The 23,724-nt window shown below is 45.6% G+C and overlaps 3 protein-coding genes across 3 annotated transcripts in view; 2 read left to right on the forward strand and 1 right to left on the reverse strand.

The window, feature by feature from the left end:
* nr3c1 (nuclear receptor subfamily 3, group C, member 1 (glucocorticoid receptor)) overlaps window positions 1-17,351 on the forward strand; it is a 59,574-nt gene extending 42,223 nt beyond the window's left edge. Inside the window, exon 9 of the mRNA XM_072438698.1 lies at window positions 14,222-17,351. Coding sequence (XP_072294799.1) covers window positions 14,222-14,374 — 153 coding nt within the window. The 3' untranslated portion in view covers window positions 14,375-17,351. The remainder of the gene's footprint in view (window positions 1-14,221) is intronic.
* A 503-nt stretch (window positions 17,352-17,854) lies between these two features.
* Window positions 17,855-18,976, forward strand: fgf1a (fibroblast growth factor 1a). Its single transcript, XM_072433480.1, has 3 exons — window positions 17,855-18,069; window positions 18,175-18,278; window positions 18,365-18,976. The coding sequence occupies exons 1-3, from the start codon at window positions 17,901-17,903 to the stop codon at window positions 18,563-18,565; spliced, it is 474 nt and encodes a 157-aa protein (XP_072289581.1). The 5' UTR covers window positions 17,855-17,900; the 3' UTR covers window positions 18,566-18,976.
* An 835-nt stretch (window positions 18,977-19,811) lies between these two features.
* Window positions 19,812-23,555, reverse strand: LOC140353913 (NEDD4 family-interacting protein 1-like). The gene is made up of 7 exons (XM_072438710.1): window positions 23,359-23,555; window positions 22,723-22,816; window positions 21,740-21,879; window positions 21,576-21,663; window positions 21,369-21,493; window positions 21,224-21,290; window positions 19,812-21,151 (listed from the first exon to the last, which is right to left on the reverse strand). Exons 1-7 carry the CDS (start codon window positions 23,392-23,394, stop codon window positions 21,045-21,047), a joined length of 657 nt encoding a protein of 218 aa, XP_072294811.1. The 5' UTR covers window positions 23,395-23,555; the 3' UTR covers window positions 19,812-21,044.
* Window positions 23,556-23,724: the final 169 nt, after the last annotated feature.

Below are 23,724 nucleotides of genomic sequence, written 5' to 3' on the forward strand. Positions count from 1 at the left end.
GAGAGACAGAGAGAGACAGACACAGAGAGACACAGACACAGAGAGACACAGACACAGAGAGACACAGACACAGAGAGACACAGACACAGAGAGACACAGACACAGAGAGACACAGAGAGACACAGAGAGACACATACACACAGAGACACAGACACACAGAGACACAGACACAGAGAGACACAGACACAGAGAGACACGAGACAGAGAGACAAGAGACAGAGAGACAGAGAGACAAGAGAGACAAGAGAGACAAGAGAGACAAGAGAGACAAGAGAGACAGAAAGACAGAGACAAGAGAGACAAGAGAGACAAGAGAGACAGAGACACAGAGAGACAGACACAGAGAGACAGACAGACAGAGAGACACAGAGAGAGACACAGAGAGAGACAGACAGAGACAGACAGAGACAGGAGACAGACAGAGACAGGAGACAGACAGAGACAGGAGACAGACAGAGACAGGAGACAGACAGAGACAGACAGACAGAGACAGGAGACAGACAGACAGAGACAGGAGACAGACAGAGACAGGAGACAGACAGAGACAAGAGACAGACAGAGAGACAGAGAGACAGAGAGACAGAGAGAGACAGAGAGAGACAGACACAGAGAGAGACAGAGAGAGAGAGACAGACACAGAGAGAGACAGAGAGACAGACACAGAGACAGACAGACACAGAGACAGAGAGAGACAGACACAGAGAGAGACAGAGAGACAGACAGAGAGACAGAGAGACAGACACAGAGACACACAGAGACACACAGAGAGACAGAGAGAGACACAGAGACACAGAGAGAGACACAGAGACACAGAGAGAGACAGAGAGAGACACAGAGAGAGACACAGAGAGAGACACAGAGACACAGAGAGAGACACAGAGAGAGACACAGAGAGAGACACAGAGAGAGACACAGAGACACAGAGAGAGACACAGAGAGAGACACAGAGAGAGACACAGAGAGAGACACAGAGAGAGACACAGAGAGAGACAGACACAGAGAGAGACAGACACAGAGAGACACAGAGACACAGGAGACAGAGACAGAGAGACACAGAGACAGGAGACAGAGAGACAGGAGACAGAGAGACAGGAGACAGAGAGACAGGAGACAGAGAGACAGGAGACAGAGACACAGAGAGACAGAGAGACAGGAGACAGAGACAGAGAGACAGGAGACAGAGACACAGAGAGACACAGAGACACAGAGACAGAGAGACAGAGACACAGAGAGAGACAGAGACACAGAGAGAGACAGAGAGACAGAGAGAGACAGACAGACAGAGACACAGAGAGACACACAGAGAGAGAGAGACAGAGACAGAGACACACAGAGAGAGACAGACACAGAGAGACACAGACACAGAGAGACACAGACACAGAGAGACACAGACACAGAGAGACACAGACAGAGAGACACAGACAGAGAGACACAGACACAGAGAGACACAGACACAGAGAGACACAGACACAGAGAGACACAGAGACACAGAGAGACAGACACAGAGAGACAGGCACAGAGAGAGACAGAGAGACACAGAGAGATACAGACAGAGAGAGACACAGAGAGAGACACAGAGAGACACAGACACAGAGAGACACAGAGACAGAGAGACAGGCACAGAGAGAGACAGAGAGACACAGAGATACAGACAGAGAGAGACACAGAGAGAGACAGAGAGAGACAGAGAGACACAGAGAGACACAGAGAGAGACAGAGAGAGAGACAGAGAGAGAGACAGAGAGAGAGACAGAGAGAGAGACAGAGAGAGACAGAAAGACACAGAGAGACAGAGAGAGACAGAGAGACACAGAGAGACACAGAGAGAGACACAGAGAGACACACAGACACAGCGAGACACGAGACAGAGAGACACAGACACAGAGAGACAGAGAGACAGAGAGACAAGAGAGACAAGAGAGACAGAAAGACAGAGAGACAAGAGAGACAAGAGAGACAGAAAGACAGAGAGACAGAGAGACAGAGAGACAAGAGACAAGAGAGAGACACAGAGACACAGAGAGACAGACACAGAGAGAGACAGACAGAGACAGACAGAGACAGGAGACAGACAGAGACAGGAGACAGACACAGAGAGAGACAGACAGACAGAGACAGGAGACAGACAGACAGAGACAGGAGACAGACAGGAGACAGACAGAGACAGGAGACAGACAGAGACAAGAGACAGACAGAGAGACAGAGAGACAGAGAGAGACAGAGAGAGACAGACACAGAGAGAGAGAGAGAGACAGACACAGAGAGAGAGAGAGAGACAGACACAGAGACAGACAGACACAGAGACAGACACAGAGACAGACAGACACAGAGACAGAGAGAGACAGACACAGAGAGAGACAGAGAGACAGACAGAGAGACAGACACAGAGACACACAGAGACACACAGAGAGACAGAGAGAGACACAGAGAGAGACACAGAGACACAGAGAGAGACACAGAGAGAGACAGAGACACAGAGAGAGACACAGAGAGAGACACAGAGACACAGAGAGAGACACAGAGACACAGAGAGAGACACAGAGAGAGACACAGAGAGAGACACAGAGAGAGACACAGAGAGAGACACAGATAGAGACACAGAGAGAGACAGAGAGAGACACAGAGAGAGACACAGAGACACAGAGAGAGACACAGAGAGACAGAGAGAGACACAGACACAGAGAGAGACAGACACAGAGAGACACAGACACAGAGAGACAGAGACACAGGGGACAGAGACAGAGACAGAGATACACAGAGACACAGAGACAGGAGACAGAGAGACAGAGAGACAGGAGACAGAGAGACAGGACACAGAGAGACAGAGAGACAGGAGACAGAGACACAGAGACAGAGAGACAGAGACACAGAGAGAGACAGAGAGAGACAGACACAGAGAGACACACAGAGAGAGAGAGACAGAGACAGAGACACACAGAGAGAGACAGACACAGAGAGAGACAGACACAGAGAGACACAGAGAGAGACAGACACAGAGAGAGACAGACACAGAGAGACACAGACACAGAGAGAGACAGACACAGAGAGACACAGACAGAGAGACACAGACACAGAGAGACACAGACACAGAGAGACACAGACACAGAGAGACACAGACACAGAGAGACACAGACACAGAGAGACACAGAGAGACAGAGAGAGATACAGACAGAGACAGAGAGAGACAGAGAGACACAGAGAGATACAGAGAGAGACAGAGAGAGAGACAGAGAGAGAGACAGAGAGAGAGACAGAGAGAGAGACAGAGAGAGAGACAGAGAGAGAGACAGAGAGAGACAGAGAGACACAGAGAGACAGAGAGAGACAGAGACACACAGACACAGAGAGACACAGACACAGAGAGACACAGAGAGACACAGACACAGAGAGACACAGAGAGACACAGACACAGAGAGACACAGAGAGACACAGACACAGAGAGACACAGACACAGAGAGACACAGACACAGAGAGACACAGACACAGAGAGACACAGACACAGAGAGACACAGACACAGAGAGACAGACACAGAGACACAGAGAGACACAGAGACAAGAGAGACAGGAGACAGAGACACAGAGAGACACAGAGAGAGACACAGAGAGACACAGACACAGAGAGACACAGACACAGAGAGAAACAGACACAGAGAGACACAGACACAGAGAGAAACAGACACAGAGAGACACAGACACAGAGAGACACAGACACAGAGAGACACAGACACAGAGAGACACAGACACAGAGAGACACAGAGAGACACAGACACAGAGAGACACAGAGAGACACAGACACAGAGAGACACAGACACAGAGAGACACAGAGAGACACAGACACAGAGAGACACAGAGAGACACAGACACAGAGAGACACAGACACAGAGACACAGAGAGACACAGACACAGAGACACAGAGAGACAGAGACACAGAGAGACACAGACACAGACACAGACACAGAGACACAGACACAGAGAGACACAGACACAGAGAGACACAGACACAGAGAGACACAGACACAGAGAGACAGAGAGACAGAGAGACAAGAGAGACAAGAGAGACAAGAGAGACAGAGAGACAGAGAGACAGAGAGACAGAAAGACAGAGAGACAAGAGAGACAAGAGAGACAGAGAGACAGAGAGACAGAGAGACAAGAGAGACAAGAGAGACAAGAGAGAGACAGACAGACAGAGAGACACAGAGAGAGACGCAGAGAGAGACAGACAGAGACAGACAGAGACAGGAGACAGACAGAGACAGGAGACAGACACAGAGAGAGACAGACAGACAGAGACAGGAGACAGACAGAGACAAGAGACAGACAGAGAGACAGAGAGACAGAGAGAGACAGACACAGAGAGAGACAGAGAGAGAGAGAGAGACAGACACAGAGAGAGACAGAGAGACAGACACAGAGACAGACAGACACAGAGACAGAGAGAGACAGACACAGAGAGACACAGAGACAGACAGACACAGAGACAGACAGACACAGAGACAGAGAGAGACAGACACAGAGAGAGACAGAGAGACAGACAGAGAGACAGAGAGACAGACACAGAGACAGAGAGAGACAGACACAGAGACACACAGAGAGACAGAGAGAGACACAGAGACACAGAGAGAGACACAGAGACACAGAGAGAGACACAGAGAGAGACACAGAGACACAGAGAGAGACAGAGACACAGAGAGAGACACAGAGAGAGACACAGATAGAGACACAGAGAGAGACTGAGAGAGACACAGAGAGAGACAGAGAGAGACACAGAGACACAGAGAGAGACAGAGAGAGACAGACACAGAGAGACACAGACACAGAGAGACACAGACACAGAGAGACACAGACACAGAGAGACACAGACACAGAGAGACACAGAGAGACACAGAGAGACACATACACACAGAGACACAGACACACAGAGACACAGACACAGAGAGACACAGACACAGAGAGACACGAGACAGAGAGACAAGAGACAGAGAGACAGAGAGACAAGAGAGACAAGAGAGACAAGAGAGACAAGAGAGACAGAAAGACAGAGACAAGAGAGACAAGAGAGACAAGAGAGACAGAGACACAGAGAGACAGACACAGAGAGACAGACAGACAGAGAGACACAGAGAGAGACACAGAGAGAGACAGACAGAGACAGACAGAGACAGGAGACAGACAGAGACAGGAGACAGACAGAGACAGGAGACAGACAGAGACAGGAGACAGACAGAGACAGACAGACAGAGACAGGAGACAGACAGACAGAGACAGGAGACAGACAGAGACAGGAGACAGACAGAGACAAGAGACAGACAGAGAGACAGAGAGACAGAGAGACAGAGAGAGACAGAGAGAGACAGACACAGAGAGAGACAGAGAGAGAGAGACAGACACAGAGAGAGACAGAGAGACAGACACAGAGACAGACAGACACAGAGACAGAGAGAGACAGACACAGAGAGAGACAGAGAGACAGACAGAGAGACAGAGAGACAGACACAGAGACACACAGAGACACACAGAGAGACAGAGAGAGACACAGAGACACAGAGAGAGACACAGAGACACAGAGAGAGACAGAGAGAGACACAGAGAGAGACACAGAGAGAGACACAGAGACACAGAGAGAGACACAGAGAGAGACACAGAGAGAGACACAGAGACACAGAGAGAGACACAGAGAGAGACACAGAGAGAGACACAGAGAGAGACACAGAGAGAGACACAGAGAGAGACACAGAGAGAGACAGACACAGAGAGAGACAGACACAGAGAGACACAGAGACACAGGAGACAGAGACAGAGAGACACAGAGACAGGAGACAGAGAGACAGGAGACAGAGAGACAGGAGACAGAGAGACAGGAGACAGAGAGACAGGAGACAGAGACACAGAGAGACAGAGAGACAGGAGACAGAGACAGAGAGACAGGAGACAGAGACACAGAGAGACACAGAGACACAGAGACAGAGAGACAGAGACACAGAGAGAGACAGAGACACAGAGAGAGACAGAGAGACAGAGAGAGACAGACAGACAGAGACACAGAGAGACACACAGAGAGAGAGAGACAGAGACAGAGACACACAGAGAGAGACAGACACAGAGAGACACAGACACAGAGAGACACAGACACAGAGAGACACAGACACAGAGAGACACAGACAGAGAGACACAGACAGAGAGACACAGACACAGAGAGACACAGACACAGAGAGACACAGACACAGAGAGACACAGAGACACAGAGAGACAGACACAGAGAGACAGGCACAGAGAGAGACAGAGAGACACAGAGAGATACAGACAGAGAGAGACACAGAGAGAGACACAGAGAGACACAGACACAGAGAGACACAGAGACAGAGAGACAGACACAGAGAGACAGGCACAGAGAGAGACAGAGAGACACAGAGATACAGACAGAGAGAGACACAGAGAGAGACAGAGAGAGACAGAGAGACACAGAGAGACACAGAGAGAGACAGAGAGAGAGACAGAGAGAGAGACAGAGAGAGAGACAGAGAGAGACAGAGAGACACAGAAAGACACAGAGAGACAGAGAGAGACAGAGAGACACAGAGAGACACAGAGAGAGACACAGAGAGACACACAGACACAGCGAGACACGAGACAGAGAGACACAGACACAGAGAGACAGAGAGACAGAGAGACAGAGAGACAGAGAGACAAGAGAGACAAGAGAGACAGAAAGACAGAGAGACAAGAGAGACAAGAGAGACAGAAAGACAGAGAGACAGAGAGACAGAGAGACAAGAGACAAGAGAGAGACACAGAGACACAGAGAGACAGACACAGAGAGAGACAGACAGAGACAGACAGAGACAGGAGACAGACAGAGACAGGAGACAGACACAGAGAGAGACAGACAGACAGAGACAGGAGACAGACAGACAGAGACAGGAGACAGACAGGAGACAGACAGAGACAGGAGACAGACAGAGACAAGAGACAGACAGAGAGACAGAGAGACAGAGAGAGACAGAGAGAGACAGACACAGAGAGAGAGAGAGAGACAGACACAGAGAGAGAGAGAGAGACAGACACAGAGAGAGACAGACACAGAGACAGACACAGAGACAGACAGACACAGAGACAGAGAGAGACAGACACAGAGAGAGACAGAGAGACAGACAGAGAGACAGACACAGAGACACACAGAGACACACAGAGAGACAGAGAGAGACACAGAGAGAGACACAGAGACACAGAGAGAGACACAGAGACACAGAGAGAGACACAGAGAGAGACAGAGACACAGAGAGAGACACAGAGAGAGACACAGAGACACAGAGAGAGACACAGAGACACAGAGAGAGACACAGAGAGAGACACAGAGAGAGACACAGAGAGAGACACAGATAGAGACACAGAGAGAGACAGAGAGAGACACAGAGAGAGACACAGAGACACAGAGAGAGACACAGAGAGACAGAGAGAGACACAGACACAGAGAGAGACAGACACAGAGAGACACAGACACAGAGAGACAGAGACACAGGGGACAGAGACAGAGACAGAGAGACAGAGATACACAGAGACACAGAGACAGGAGACAGAGAGACAGAGAGACAGGAGACAGAGAGACAGGACACAGAGAGACAGAGAGACAGGAGACAGAGACACAGAGACAGAGAGACAGAGACACAGAGAGAGACAGAGAGAGACAGACACAGAGAGACACACAGAGAGAGAGAGACAGAGACAGAGACACACAGAGAGAGACAGACACAGAGAGAGACAGACACAGAGAGACACAGAGAGAGACAGACACAGAGAGAGACAGACACAGAGAGACACAGACACAGAGAGAGACAGACACAGAGAGACACAGACAGAGAGACACAGACACAGAGAGACACAGACACAGAGAGACACAGACACAGAGAGACACAGACACAGAGAGACACAGAGAGACAGAGAGAGATACAGACAGAGACAGAGAGAGACAGAGAGAGACAGAGAGACACAGAGAGAGACAGAGAGAGAGACAGAGAGAGAGACAGAGAGAGAGACAGAGAGAGAGACAGAGAGAGACAGAGAGAGACAGAGAGACACAGAGAGACAGAGAGAGACAGAGACACACAGACACAGAGAGACACAGACACAGAGAGACACAGAGAGACACAGACACAGAGAGACACAGAGAGACACAGACACAGAGAGACACAGAGAGACACAGACACAGAGAGACACAGACACAGAGAGACACAGACACAGAGAGACACAGACACAGAGAGACACAGACACAGAGAGACACAGACACAGAGAGACAGACACAGAGACACAGAGAGACACAGAGACAAGAGAGACAGGAGACAGAGACACAGAGAGACACAGAGAGAGACACAGAGAGACACAGACACAGAGAGACACAGACACAGAGAGAAACAGACACAGAGAGACACAGACACAGAGAGAAACAGACACAGAGAGACACAGACACAGAGAGACACAGAGAGACACAGACACAGAGAGACACAGACACAGAGAGACACAGAGAGACACAGACACAGAGAGACACAGAGAGACACAGACACAGAGAGACACAGACACAGAGAGACACAGAGAGACACAGACACAGAGAGACACAGACACAGAGAGACACAGAGAGACACAGAGAGACACAGAGAGACACAGACACAGAGAGACACAGACACAGAGAGACACAGACACAGAGAGACACAGACACAGAGAGACACAGACACAGAGAGACACAGACACAGAGAGACAAGAGAGACAAGAGAGACAAGAGAGACAGAGAGACAAGAGAGAGACAGAGACACAGAGACACAGAGAGACAGACACAGAGAGAGACAGACACAGAGAGAGACAGACACAGAGAGAGACAGACAGACAGAGAGACACAGAGAGAGACACAGAGAGAGACAGGAGACAGACAGAGACAGGAGACAGACACAGAGAGAGACAGACAGACAGAGACAGGAGACAGACAGACAGAGACAGGAGACAGACAGACAGAGACAGGAGACAGACAGAGACAGGAGACAGACAGAGACAGGAGACAGACAGAGACAGGAGACAGACAGAGACAGGAGACAGACAGAGACAAGAGACAGACAGAGAGAGAGAGAGAGACAGACACAGAGAGAGACAGAGAGACAGACACAGAGACAGACAGACACAGAGACAGAGAGAGACAGACACAGAGAGAGACAGAGAGACAGACAGAGAGACAGAGAGACAGACACAGAGACAGAGAGAGACAGACACAGAGACACACAGAGACACACAGAGAGACAGAGAGAGACACAGAGAGACAGACAGAGACACAGAGAGAGACACAGAGAGAGACACAGAGAGAGACACAGAGAGAGACACAGAGAGAGACACAGAGAGAGACACAGATAGAGACACAGATAGAGACACAGATAGAGACAGAGACACAGAGAGAGACACAGAGAGAGACACAGAGACACAGAGAGAGACAGAGAGAGACAGAGACACAGAGAGAGACAGACAGAGACACAGAGAGAGACACAGAGAGAGACACAGAGACACAGAGAGAGACACAGAGAGAGACACAGAGAGAGACACAGATAGAGACACAGATAGAGACACAGATAGAGACAGAGACACAGAGAGAGACACAGAGAGAGACACAGAGACACAGAGAGAGACAGAGAGAGACAGAGACACAGAGAGAGACAGAGAGAGACAGAGACACAGAGAGAGACAGAGAGAGACACAGACACAGAGAGAGACAGACACAGAGAGACACAGACACAGAGAGAGACAGACACAGAGAGACACACACAGAGAGACAGAGACACAGGAGACAGAGACAGAGATACACAGAGACACAGAGACACAGAGACAGGAGACAGAGAGACAGGAGACAGAGAGACAGGAGACAGAGAGACAGGAGACAGAGACACAGAGAGACAGAGAGACAGGAGACAGACACAGAGAGACAGGAGACAGAGACACAGAGAGACAGGAGACAGAGACACAGAGAGACAGGAGACAGAGACAGATAGACAGGAGACAGAGACACAGAGAGACAGGAGACAGAGACACAGAGAGAGACAGAGACACAGAGAGAGACAGAGACACAGAGCGAGACAGACAGACAGAGACAGAGACACAGAGAGACACACACAGAGAGAGAGACAGAGACAGAGACACACAGAGAGAGACAGACACAGAGAGAGACAGACACAGAGAGAGACAGACACAGAGAGACACAGACACAGAGAGACACAGACACAGAGAGACACAGACAGAGAGACACAGACACAGAGAGACACAGACAGAGAGACACAGACAGAGAGACACAGACACAGAGAGACACAGACACAGAGAGACAGAGACACAGAGAGACACAGAGACACAGAGAGACAGGCACAGAGAGACACAGAGAGATACAGACAGAGAGAGACACAGAGAGACAGAGAGAGACAGAGCGACAGAGAGACAGAGAGAGACACAGAGAGAGACAGAGAGACACAGAGAGACACAGAGAGACACAGAGAGACACAGAGAGACACAGACACAGAGAGACACAGACACAGAGAGACACAGACACAGAGAGACACAGAGACACAGAGAGACAGACACAGAGAGACAGGCACAGAGAGAGACAGAGAGACACAGAGAGATACAGACAGAGAGAGACACAGAGAGACAGAGACACAGAGAGAGACAGAGACACAGAGAGAGACAGAGAGACAGAGAGAGACAGACAGACAGAGACAGAGACACAGAGAGACACACAGAGAGAGACAGAGACAGAGACACACAGAGAGAGACAGAGACAGAGACACACAGACACAGAGAGACACAGACACAGAGAGACACAGACACAGAGAGACACAGACACAGAGAGACACAGACACAGAGAGACACAGACACAGAGAGACACAGAGACACAGAGAGACACAGAGAGACAGACACAGAGAGACAGGCACAGAGAGAGACAGAGAGACACAGAGAGATACAGACAGAGAGAGACAGAGAGACAGAGAGAGACAGAGAGAGAGACAGAGAGAGAGACAGAGAGAGATACAGAGAGACAGAGAGACACAGAGACACACAGAGAGACACAGAGAGACACAGAGACACACAGAGAGAGACAGACACAGAGAGAGACAGACACAGAGAGAGACAGACACAGAGAGAGACAGACACAGAGAGAGACAGACACAGAGAGACACAGACACAGAGAGACACAGACACAGAGAGAGAGACACAGACAGAGAGACACAGACACAGAGAGACACAGACACAGAGAGACACAGACACAGAGAGACACAGAGACACAGAGAGACAGGCACAGAGAGAGACAGGCACAGAGAGATACAGACAGAGAGAGACACAGAGAGACAGAGAGACAGAGAGAGACACAGAGAGACAGAGAGACACAGAGATACAGAGAGAGACAGAGAGACAGAGAGACACAGAGAGACAGAGACACACAGACACAGAGAGACACACAGACACAGAGAGACATATACACAGAGAGACACAGACACAGAGAGACACAGACACAGAGAGACACAGAGAGACACAGACACAGAGAGACACAGACACAGAGAGACAGACACAGAGACACAGAGAGACACAGAGACACAGAGACAAGAGACACAGAGACAAGAGACACAGAGAGACAGGAGACAGAGACACAGAGAGACACAGACACAGAGAGACACAGACACAGAGAGACACAGACACAGAGAGACACAGACACAGAGAGACACAGACACAGAGAGACACAGACACAGAGAGACACAGAGAGACACAGACACAGAGAGACACAGAGAGACACAGACACAGAGAGACACAGAGAGACACAGACACAGAGAGACACAGACACAGAGAGACACAGACACAGAGAGACACAGAGAGACACAGACACAGAGAGACACAGAGAGACACAGACACAGAGAGACACAGACACAGAGAGACACAGACACAGAGAGACACAGAGAGACACAGACACAGAGAGACACAGACACAGAGAGACACAGACACAGAGAGACAGACACAGACAGAGACAGGAGACAGACAGAGACAGGAGACAGACAGAGACAGGAGACAGACACAGACAGGAGACAGACACAGACAGACAGGAGACAGACACAGACAGACAGAGACAGGAGACAGACAGAGACAGGAGACAGACAGAGACAGGAGACAGACAGAGACAGGAGACAGACAGAGAGACAGAGAGACAGAGAGAGACAGACACAGAGAGAGACAGAGACACAGAGAGAGACAGACACAGAGAGAGTCAGAGAGACAGACACAGAGACACACAGAGAGACAGAGAGAGACACAGAGACACAGAGAGAGACACAGAGACACAGAGAGAGACACAGAGACAGAGAGACAGAGACACAGAGAGAGACAGAGACACAGAGAGAGACACAGAGACACAGAGAGAGACACAGAGAGACAGAGAGAGACACAGAGAGAGACACAGAGAGAGACAGACACAGAGAGACACAGACACAGAGAGACAGAGACACAGGAGACAGACACAGAGACAGAGAGACAGGAGACAGACACAGAGAGACAGGAGACATACACAGAGAGAGACAGAGACACAGAGAGAGACAGAGACACAGAGAGACACAGAGAGAGACAGAGACACAGAGGGAGACACAGAGAGAGACACAGAGAGAGACAGAGACACAGAGACAGACACAGAGACACAGAGAGAGACAGAGACACAGAGACAGACACAGAGAGACACAGAGAGAGACAGAGACACAGAGAGAGACAGAGAGAGACAGACACAGAGAGAGACACAGAGAGAGACAGAGACACAGAGAGAGACACAGACACAGAGACACAGAGAGAGACACAGAGACAGAGACACAGAGAGAGACAGAGAGAGACAGACACAGAGAGAGACACAGAGAGAGACACAGAGACAGAGAGACAGAGGGACAGAGACAGAGGGACAGAGACACAGAGAGAGACACAGAGACAGAGAGACACAGAGACAGAGAGACACAGAGACACAGAGACACAGAGACACAGACAGAGAGACACAGACAGAGACAGACAGAGAGACACAGAGATACACAGAGAGACAGACAGAGACACAGACAGAGACACAGAGAGACACAGAGAGACACAGACAGAGACACAGACAGAGAGACACAGAGAGACAGACAGAGACACAGAGAGACAGACAGAGACACAGAGAGACAGACAAAGACACAGAGAGACAGACAGAGAGACAGACAGAGACACAGAGAGACAGACAGAGAGACAGACAGAGACACAGAGAGACAGACAGAGACACAGAGAGACAGGAGACAGACAGAGACACAGAGAGACAGGAGACAGACAGAGACACAGAGAGACAGGAGACAGACAGAGACACAGAGAGACAGACAGAGACACAGAGAGACAGACAGAGACACAGAGAGACAGGAGACAGACAGAGACACAGAGAGACAGGAGACAGACAGAGACACAGAGAGACAGGAGACAGACAGAGACACAGAGAGACAGACAGAGACACAGAGAGACAGGAGACAGACAGAGACACAGAGAGACAGGAGACAGACAGAGAGACAGGAGACAGACAGAGACACAGAGAGACAGACAAAGACACAGAGAGACAGGAGACAGACAGAGACACAGAGAGACAGGAGACAGACAGAGACACAGAGAGACAGGAGACAGACAGAGACACAGAGAGACAGACAGAGACACAGAGAGACAGACAGAGACACAGAGAGACAGGAGACAGACAGAGACACAGAGAGACAGGAGACAGACAGAGACACAGAGAGACAGGAGACAGACAGAGAGACAGGAGACAGACAGAGACACAGAGAGACAGACAGAGACACAGAGAGACAGGAGACAGACAGAGACACAGAGAGACAGGAGACAGACAGAGAGACAGGAGACAGACAGAGACACAGAGAGACAAGAGACAGAGACACAGAGACAGGAGACAGAGAGAGACAGACACAGACAGACACAGAGACAGACACAGACAGACACAGAGAGAGACACAGAGAGAGACAGACAGACACAGAGACAGACACAGAGAGAGACAGAGAGAGAGACAGAGAGAGAGACAGACAGAGAGAGAGACAGACACAGAGACAGAGAGAGACACAGAGAGAGAGACACAGAGAGAGACACAGAGACAGAGATGATCTGATGACACTTGAATGAAAACAACATAATTGATAACATGTATGTGTTTCTTCAGATGGTTGGTGGGCTCCTCAACTTCTGCTTCTACACCTTTGTGAACAAGTCCTTGAGCGTGGAGTTCCCAGAGATGTTGGCCGAGATCATCAGCAACCAGTTACCAAAATTCAAAGCTGGGAGTGTGAAAGCGCTCCTGTTCCACCAGAGATGACTGTCTCAAGCCCAAACACAATGCCTTAAATATCCCTTATCACCCACCTCACCCCCGGAGCAGCACGAGCCCTAAAGACCCCCCACGAGTCAATTTGGTCTCCCCTGGCTTTGACACACTGGTCTGGTGGGGAACCGAGGAGGTACAAAGAGAGAACACAGCTTTTGTTTTTGGTATAGCATACGATGTGTACCGCATAGGAATTGTTTTGTATAATCACAGAGAAATAGGCAAACATCCATGTCGTCTCAGGTTTCTTACCTTCCAAATCAGAACAATATCTTGAATAGATAACTACTCTTTATAGAGGTTCTGATAGTGTTTTCTACATTTTCATAATATCAATTTATAAGTTTTCTTTCAGGTCATTGTTACCATACAAATGGTAGCAGAGCTTAATGAAATTAGATCTTTGGATTGTTTGTTTCTAATTTGTTTTAAGAGTTTGAAATGTTGTTTTAGTCATAAACAAAAATGTTTTTCTTTTGATCTATTGAATCATGGACATTTCTTTGACACATGTGACCCACATGTGCTGATTTTAAGGATTATTTCTCCAAACAAGCAAAACTCTTCCAAGTTTACACATTGTAAAAAAGGGAAAATTATGTGCCTTTTTCTTGAAATATCATCCTATCTATTTCTTCCTGCTTTTCCAAGGCATGATGCTTCTCAACACACGTCATGGTCTACCCCCAGCCTACGGTGGTTGTACTTTCATGCATGCATTCATACTTTCAACATGCAGTCACAAGGTTTATTTTTAAGTAGCTGTGTTTGTCTTAGATGTGACAACTCAGTCGTCTTCTGCAGAGATGATCTGTAGTATGGAGAGTGAACACTGAAAGATAATTTTTCTCAAATCCAATCTCCTGCACAATAAATGAGTGCGATGCGAGTACTTTGTATCCTCCGAAAGGCTTTAAAAGGCTGCTTTAGGAAATAACCCACCGTTTTAGCCCTTCCTTTGCCCTGATAGTTTAGTGGGATGTGACAGAATACATGCGTCAACCAATCAGAAAATGGGGGATATTTTGTGTGGTTAGCATTTTAACTTTTTTTTTTTTAGCATTATTGTTGCATTACTTATTTTTAACATTGCTCCTTCCATACAAAGCGCTGTCTCTGCTTTGTTGATGTTGTAAACCTGAAGTTGTTGTCATTCTGTCATGTCACAGAAAAGGCATGTTGTAAATGGTTTATTATAGAGCCTATGCATTTCTGTTCTTGTGCATTTGATTTTGACAAGTTGTGAATCAAACGCTCAGATTCATTGCAGAGAAGTCTTGCACAGCTGGCCATAACGTGACCCTTTTAACACACACAGCACTCTGTAGCCACGTTGCCCCGTCTTTCACTTGTCCCCTGTGTCGAGTATATGTATATTTGCACACAGGTCTCTATGTTAAACACTCAGCATTCAGCCCCACCCACAGTAAACGTCATCCAGTGCCAAAATCCCTGTTTCGTCTTCTCAGTGAAGCTGAATTTTTGTCAGTATTTGTGAGTAAAACCTGAAGGTAAAGTAAAACGATGGCCCAGTTTATCCAATCCTTGAATCTCAGAATTTAATCATAGAAGCACTTGGATGTATTTTGTGATCACAAATAAATATATAAATATATTGTTTTCTCTGTGTTGTCAGTGAGGATTTTAAATGTGTTGCTACATTTTTACCCCGTTCAAACCAGCACTTAAATGATTGGCCTCAAAATAAATGACTCGCTTGTGTTGAAGCGCAAAGACAAATGAGCTGTGAAGTTATGAACTGCAGATCAAATGTGGCACTTTGTTAAAATTCCAAAAATGGCTACAAAATACAAACTGGTGCTTCTTACTCAAAGTACATGGAGCTGAAAATGTAGCTTTGGGAAACGTTTTGCTTACACTCGGTAATCATGCAATTTTATTTCACTCATGCTTAAGGTTTTAAATGCATTTTATACAACTTTCTGTATTTGCATCATGCTCATTATGACCCAAGACACCAAGTTTGGATTCCTCAGTGTCGTCTCCGGTCTGTCTTTTTATTGTCTTTAATGGACTGTTAATGTATCAGATTGTGAACACAGCCCGGCCCAACGTCTGAGGTGCACGTCTTTATTTCTGGTACAGATCCATGATCTTGGTTGACTGCCTATACGTCACATGTGGGTTACTTTCACATTCAGTGTATCCAAAATCTCTGCTGCTGCTTTTTTTTTTTTTTATATATATACAGGTAAATATTTTAACTCACACACTTGCCTCTTTACATGAAAACATTACCCTCAATCTGTATAATATTGAGGAATACTATATATGCAATACAAAAAAACAATGTATCACCTTTTACATAACAAACTGTGGCTGCTTTCTGTTTTAGTTTCACAATATATAAGCTATTTGAGATTCACCATAAACCCTTATCTCTGCAGGTCAGATTTTCAGGAAAACAAACTCAGAAACCACCCAGGCTGCACAAAAACCCATATATGTTTGTGTTCAACAGGTGACCAAAGCCGAAACAAGACAACTTTTATGTCCGTATAAGCTATTCTAAACTCGCACACAATTTTACAGCTCGTGTTTTAGTACTTTTTTTTATTTTTTTTTATTAAGTGACAGCTTTGGTCCATTTCTGTAATACTGTGAATAGGGTAGGAGTCTTTTTCACTCTAAAAACTGTTTGTGAAAGTAATCAACCAGCTTGAATCTTAAAATATTGCACTACCCAAATATTGTTTGAAAATCTATTTTGTATAAAACATATGCAGACATTACCTTTTGGGAAATTATCAAGGACTGATCATGTTTCACTGATATATGCTTTCTCTAAACTTTGTTTAGCTTAAAGATTTGAATATGTACATATAATCCAATGTAAAGAATATGTGGTGTACTTGTCTCCTGATAATAGTTTTTTTCTATACCCTGTGTACTATTCTCTAGTGAGCCCTGTCCCTCTTTTCCTCCATTGATTAAAGGTCGAACTGTTGCTTTTGGCTTGTGTTTTTCTTGTTAACAAATGTTTTGCCATTAACCTCTTTTATTTTTTCTTTTGTTTACATTTTATAGCCCATCAGTCATCTGGCATTTAGGTTTAGAGGGTTGTATTTATACTTGCTCTATACAAATAAAAAAGTCAAATGTGGCCAGCTGTGTCTTTTAATAGAAGTAAATGACATAGATCCATTGGCCATTTAGGTCCAACCGATAAAACGCACGTGGGTAGAATAATTTATCTCCCTTAAATCTCGACAGATAAAAGGTTTGGGTGAAAAAACTTTGTTGACACATTATCAATGACCCTTAAAATGAATAAATAAGGCTTTAGACCAAGTTTACGTTTAAGACAAATAACCGGGCCGTTTGGAGCATCTTGAGGAAAGGCGGGGGCGCGCATTCCTTGCCCGTGTGGTCCCCTGTGCGCGCCCCCGAGCCTGACACCTGACCAGCGCTGACGGAGCGCGGCGCATTCATCACCTTTCACCGCGATTCGCGCCTCTGTTCGGGTGGAAACCGGACCCATCTGCTGTCTCTCGTGATGGACGGAGACGTGGCGGAGCAGCAGACTGTGCAGAGGGCGGACTTCAGTGCCTTTTTGCCGGACCACAAGCGCCTCACTCGGCTCTACTGCATGAATGGCGGACACCACCTCCAGCTTCTCCCCGATGGGACAGTGCGGGGCCAGAGGGGCGATGCTGACGCACACAGTAAGCTCTGTCCTGGGATGCACTGCAGAGGGCAGCGGTGTAGGCCTGTTTTGAACTACTATTGATAAACCAAAACTAACAAAACTGTCCCCCCCCCCCCCACAGTCTTTTTGAAGCTCAAGGCTGTGGACATTGGTGTCGTGGTCATCTTTGGGGAGGAAGCTGGAATGTACCTTGCCATGAACGGCGAGGGTCGTTTGTACAGCTCTGTAAGTTGCCCTTGAACGTGATCTCCATTTTAAAAAACAGCATCACTAACCTGCCATCATGAGTAATGTTTATTTTCTTCTTTCAGCCCACAGTAAATGATGAATGTTATTTCCTGGAGAAGCTGGAGGAAAACCGCTACAACACATATCAATCCAAAAAATACAGGGAGATGAATTGGTATGTGGGTCTGAAAAAGAACGGGAAATCCAAATTGGGCCCAAGGACCCACATCGGACAGAAAGCGGTCTTCTTTCTCTCCAGACAAGTGCACGATTCAGAGAAATAACCTTCAACAGTGAATAATGAATGTCATGTATAACCCATTAACACAAACGGCAGCGGGAAGAAGACCAATAACTAAAGATGTTTGTTAACTAACACACTAACAGAAACACTACTAAACATCTACTGTTAACACCAGTAGCTTTGAACTAACCTGGGCTCAGTGCTGTGCTTCTCACCATCAATGATCATACTTGGTTTCTTGAGTACCACCAGATCTAAACCAGGTCTAAAATGTCCACACATTCCGGGACAGATAAAGGTTCTCTAATCTACAGAACAGAAATCTGGATACAATTGAAATTAACTAATAGAACTGTAGATTACTGTGTACTAGAGGGAGCCCATGTGCACATTTGAGAACCACTAGAATGTACACTACCTGACCCAAAAAAAAAAGTCACTCGCAATTTTAGTTAGACCTCCTTTGGCTTTGATGAGAGCCCACAATTGCTGTGGATTTGTTTCAATAAAGCTTCTGCAATGTCAAAAGCTTTATTTCCATCCAGTGTTGCATTATGTTTTTCATCGAGCTCATGGGGAAAGTGACCACTGCACAAAGCCTTCCCCAGCTCGTCCCAAAGATTTGTGAAAATGTTGACAATTTTTCACAATGTGAGCCTGATGAATCCTGGCATTGTCATTTTGGAACATGCACGTGCCGTCAGGGAAGAAATCCACTGATGGACGGTCATTCAGCATGTTCAGGTAGTCAGCTGATCTCACATGTTGCTAAAACCTAGAACTGACCGACTGCAGCAACCCCACATGCAGGTGGTGGCCTTTTTCCTTTTTGGTCAGGCAGTGTATCCGCAAATATGAGAGAGCTACACTTAAGAGAAATGACGACCATGAAATGACATGTCCAGAGCACGTGGCCCAACAGAGGTGCACATTAAACGGTTTCTATGTTAAAGCCCAGACACTTTAGAGCTAAGATACACAAATTATAGCTTAGGTATTAGCCTCAGTTTTAAAAATCATACAACGGTTAATGTTAATAAAGCTCAAAGGCATCTTTGAGATTTGTGCCGAGTACGGGAGAGTCTTGCTTTAGGACACTCCCGGATAAATTAGGGTTCGCACCGTTACACAGCAAGATAATTAAGATTCATCTGAGGCACTGAAGTGGAAACTCTTAAATTCTTTAAGTTGGTATGAGTTGTGACAGCTTTTCATGTAAACCTAAATATGATTTGTAATGTAAAAAATATGTTATCAGAATAGCAGAAATGGTTTGAGACAAACAATTGAAATGTGACATTTATTTAACACTTTGCGTTCTGTACAGATTCATAACAGCCAAACACTATGGATGCAGCACATCATCATAGAAATAAGCTTTTAGTCAAAGCGGGTGGTTTACCATGTAATGGAGTTATGAGGCAAAGTTTGATCTGTTAGATTAAAGCCAGCTACAATATCCACAAATTTCATGATTACTACAGTTTGACATCCCTGTGCAGAACCTCATGATTACTTCTCTTCAGTTTAAAATGTGAGTTTCTAAAAGTGCATTTGCATTTAACATTCTTTAATATAGTATATATATATATATATATTATATCATAATCTTAAACTGCATCCTTATAACAAAAAAGGATATCCACTCAATAAATCAGGTAAAAATATCCATCTGAATATGGCATTTGTGCTTAATTTAATAGGCTTTATCTAATAGATTTTGTCTATTATTTAATAGACAAAATCTAATAACCGCATTGTATCCAAATGAATGGGAACCAGAAAATTGGGCTGGTTTTTGGTCTATCTGGTTTTCCTCCTTGAACTTAAAGATACAAACTTCTTATGCAGCAATTTTGTATTTGTGAGTCAAATCCTTGTTTCTGATTGGACAGTTTTTCCCTAACATCTAACACATGGTTCCCTGATGCACTGCATTAGATGAAACATTTATATTACAAGCATGTATTTTTCCTTACGGAGGCGCTAAACGTTGTAACTAAATGAGAGAACACTGCCCTCTATTGGTTGCAAAACTGGCCACACCACTTAAAGCCAACAGGTGAGTTTTCATTTACTGAGTAGTTTATAACTGAAGTAAATATGGTGGTGTGGTAGTGAAAGAGGTTGAGAGTATTCTGCATGCATTAACGGTGTCTAGAAAGTTGCCAAAATTGTCCATAAGGACAGATGCATGCTTGTATGCTACCATCAAATGATTTAAGGCATTACTCACACATTACAAAGATGTAATTAGCACTTAACATTCGCCACTAATGATTACACAAAGGAACAATTACATCTCACTACTTTCCATTAATAACGTAAACAAATAAGATCAATTATTCCTGAATATTAACAGATATCTTCACCTACAACTAGCCCGTCTTCGTTTGACTTTGACGCTCATCTTGGGCATATTCAGTTCATCCGCGTAGCTTAAAAAGGACAGCCAACTTGTTAATTGACTGTAGAAAGTATTATTAAAACTGTTATCTGTGCGTCCAAGTATGTTACCTCTAATAAATGAAGAGTACTCTTGTTCGAGGAAGAGAGGCATAAGTGGGATCTGCCAGTTTCCGCACTCTCGAATAGTTAATAAAACCCCTGATGAACAGCATGAAGCCTGGGGAGACAGAAAAATATACATTGATATAAAATACTTTTAGCAGAAATGATAGACAATCTCCATTCTTACCGAGGGCCAGGAACACCCACCACAACCAGTATTGTCCATCAAAGTAACCAGGAAAGTAGGTAGAAAACTAAAAATGTATAGACAGTTATTTTTCAATTATAATTATTAATACTGCAGTCCATACAGCTTAAGAAACAACTCTTACCCTAACAATAAGAACCCATTTGATGAGAGACAGGCCAAAGCCAGAGATGGCTCCATATCGGCCAGCAGCGGAGGTGGTCAAACAGAAAGATAAGAAGAAACCAATCCAATTGAAGAGGAATGCCACTGTAGAAACAAAGTGAGATTGTTCCACCAACATTTGCAGTAAATGTGTATATGTTTAAAAAGAAATGCATTTCTATCTTACTGAAGAAAGTGAGCATAAATATGCCATCATTTCCTATTCGAAGTTGATCGGCATCTTCAAAGTCATCTCGAGCGACCAAGTCTTCTTCCTAGGGAAAAAAGAACGGGAAAAAATATGATCACACGGCCTAATCAATATATAACACCTTTTGCAAAATTACATACCCGGACTCTTCCTGTGACCAGAGGGACAGTCGCCTCAGTTTTGCTCCTCTCAGCTTCATCATAGGAGGGTAAAGAAGTGGCTACACTGTAGGAAGGAGGATTAGGAAAGCTTCCAGCATCTTCCTTGTACTCGAAAAAAGCTACAAAACAAACACAATTTGCAAAACCAATGAAAGACATACACAAACATGATCCCTCAAATAATATTTGCAGACTTGTAGAGACTATGACTGCAACTTATAATAACTGCAATAATCATGACTAGTCGGCTACCAAAATAATAGTTGATCATTTTCAATAACCATTAATCATTTTCTGGAGGAAACACATGCCATTTGCAATCAAAACAGGTTTTATCACAATGACAGGATATGCATTAGAAATTTAGTGGTACATTATTCTCTATAAATACACCTCATTTGGTAGAAAAAGTGTAGTGTTTGTTTGTTTGATATTTTGACTTGACTACGGAAGTAATTGATTGTTGGAGCCCTAGTGGATACAAAAAAATGTGTTTACTGAGCCACTGTCCAGAGGGACAAAGTGGGCTTGTTCTGTGTCTATCTGGGTAATTGGGGAGCTTTTTTCCAGGTACCTACTTAGAATCAAAGTATAACATCAATTAATCAATCAATCAATCAATCATTATTTTACATTGTGTTTACTGTTAACCGCAATATTGATATAAAACAGTTCATGAATAGAAACATGCTCATTGTCTTCGTGTTCAAAACTGCAGAACTGATCGTGACTTTTCACCTTAAGCTGCAGATTGTTATTTACATGTTTTTTTTATTTTTACAAGTTGCTCTGTGACATTTTAGATAAATATAAGGGATGTGCGCAGGGAAAGAGGGTAGGAGAAGATATAATTTTCTGGGGCTAAGCAATCCAGTATTAGTCGCAGGACAATACAGGTGTAATGTTACTTAAAACATGCATGAATACATCAAAAATACAACTTGGCCCAGAGAGGGACTGACCTGCATTAGCTGCACTGACGCTGCTGTAGGGCGGGGGCTCGTCCCGGGTGGTGGTCTGCTCAGAAGACTGGGCCAGCTCCTCCTCATTCACCAGCTTTACAAACAATTCAAAACTATTCAGATCAAACATATCCGTGACGATTCATATTCATGCAGGGTTTATACATGTGTGCACTGTGGATAGACTGTGGAAGCAGCTTTACCAGACATTTAGACAGTGATCGTTAAGCTCAGTGAGTGATGCAAGTTGGAAAGGCGCAATCTGCTCTTTCTTTAGTCATTTGAACTTTGTTTGAGGTCACAGATAAAATGAACAGGAGTGTCAAAGATTACCCATAATAATCATAATATTGAGTGTAAACAGATCGATGTCTATCTAGGAGGCCAGAAGAAGGCACTACTACTACTACTACATAAAAAGAGGAATAAAATGTGATTTCACCAAAAGTGTTTACTTATTTAATAAATGCATTCGACTGTTGTACTTCAAATAGCTTGTTTTGGTGCGGTAGTAATCTTTTTAAATAGTTATAAATGTTGATTTCGCTTAGCACAGTGGCTAATGCTAGTGCTAATGCTAGCTACCGACAGCTCTTTCGGTTTAGCGATCACAACAATCGAAACGATGACGCTTACCTCGTGATATCGCACGTTGTCGTTTTGTTCTGCCATCGTGGTAGAGGACTGTTTTATTGCCTCTTTCCACTTCGGTGATAAAACTGCGATATATCAAGTAGAGAGAAGCTAACGAAATGATACCGTGAGACTGCTTCTAGGCCATCTCCCAACAACAAACTGGGACTGCTTCAGGCGCGTGGGAAACTGCGGCTCTGTTCTGTGCGCGGCTCTGTGTGGCTCTGTGCGTGGTTGTGTGTGGCTCTCTGTGCGTGGTTGTGTGCGGCTCTGTTATTCTACTTTGCATTTTCAATTCTGCCGACTTCATCATAGTTTAATCACCGACAAATCAACATAGTGAAAAAAAAAGAGTTCAAACACAACACC

Source organism: Eucyclogobius newberryi, unplaced genomic scaffold (assembly GCF_026437365.1).
Source record: "Eucyclogobius newberryi isolate DKJ021-1_F unplaced genomic scaffold, fEucNew1.0.hap1 SCAF_11, whole genome shotgun sequence".
NCBI lineage: Eukaryota > Metazoa > Chordata > Actinopteri > Gobiiformes > Gobiidae > Eucyclogobius > Eucyclogobius newberryi.

Bases quoted from the DNA above. Each gene is read 5' to 3' on its own strand.
- fgf1a (XM_072433480.1), top strand. From the start codon at position 17,901: ATGGACGGAGACGTGGCGGAGCAGCAGACTGTGCAGAGGGCGGACTTC. The intron at 18,070-18,174 runs GTAAGCTCTGTC...CCCCCCCCACAG, and splicing joins GGGCGATGCTGACGCACACA to TCTTTTTGAAGCTCAAGGCT. The intron at 18,279-18,364 runs GTAAGTTGCCCT...TTCTTCTTTCAG, and splicing joins AGGGTCGTTTGTACAGCTCT to CCCACAGTAAATGATGAATG.
- LOC140353913 (XM_072438710.1), bottom strand. From the start codon at position 23,394: ATGGCAGAACAAAACGACAACGTGCGATATCACGAG. The intron at 22,817-23,358 runs GTAAGCGTCATC...TTGTTTGTAAAG, and splicing joins ACAACGTGCGATATCACGAG to CTGGTGAATGAGGAGGAGCT. The intron at 21,291-21,368 runs GTAAGAGTTGTT...ATACATTTTTAG, and splicing joins AATGGGTTCTTATTGTTAGG to TTTTCTACCTACTTTCCTGG.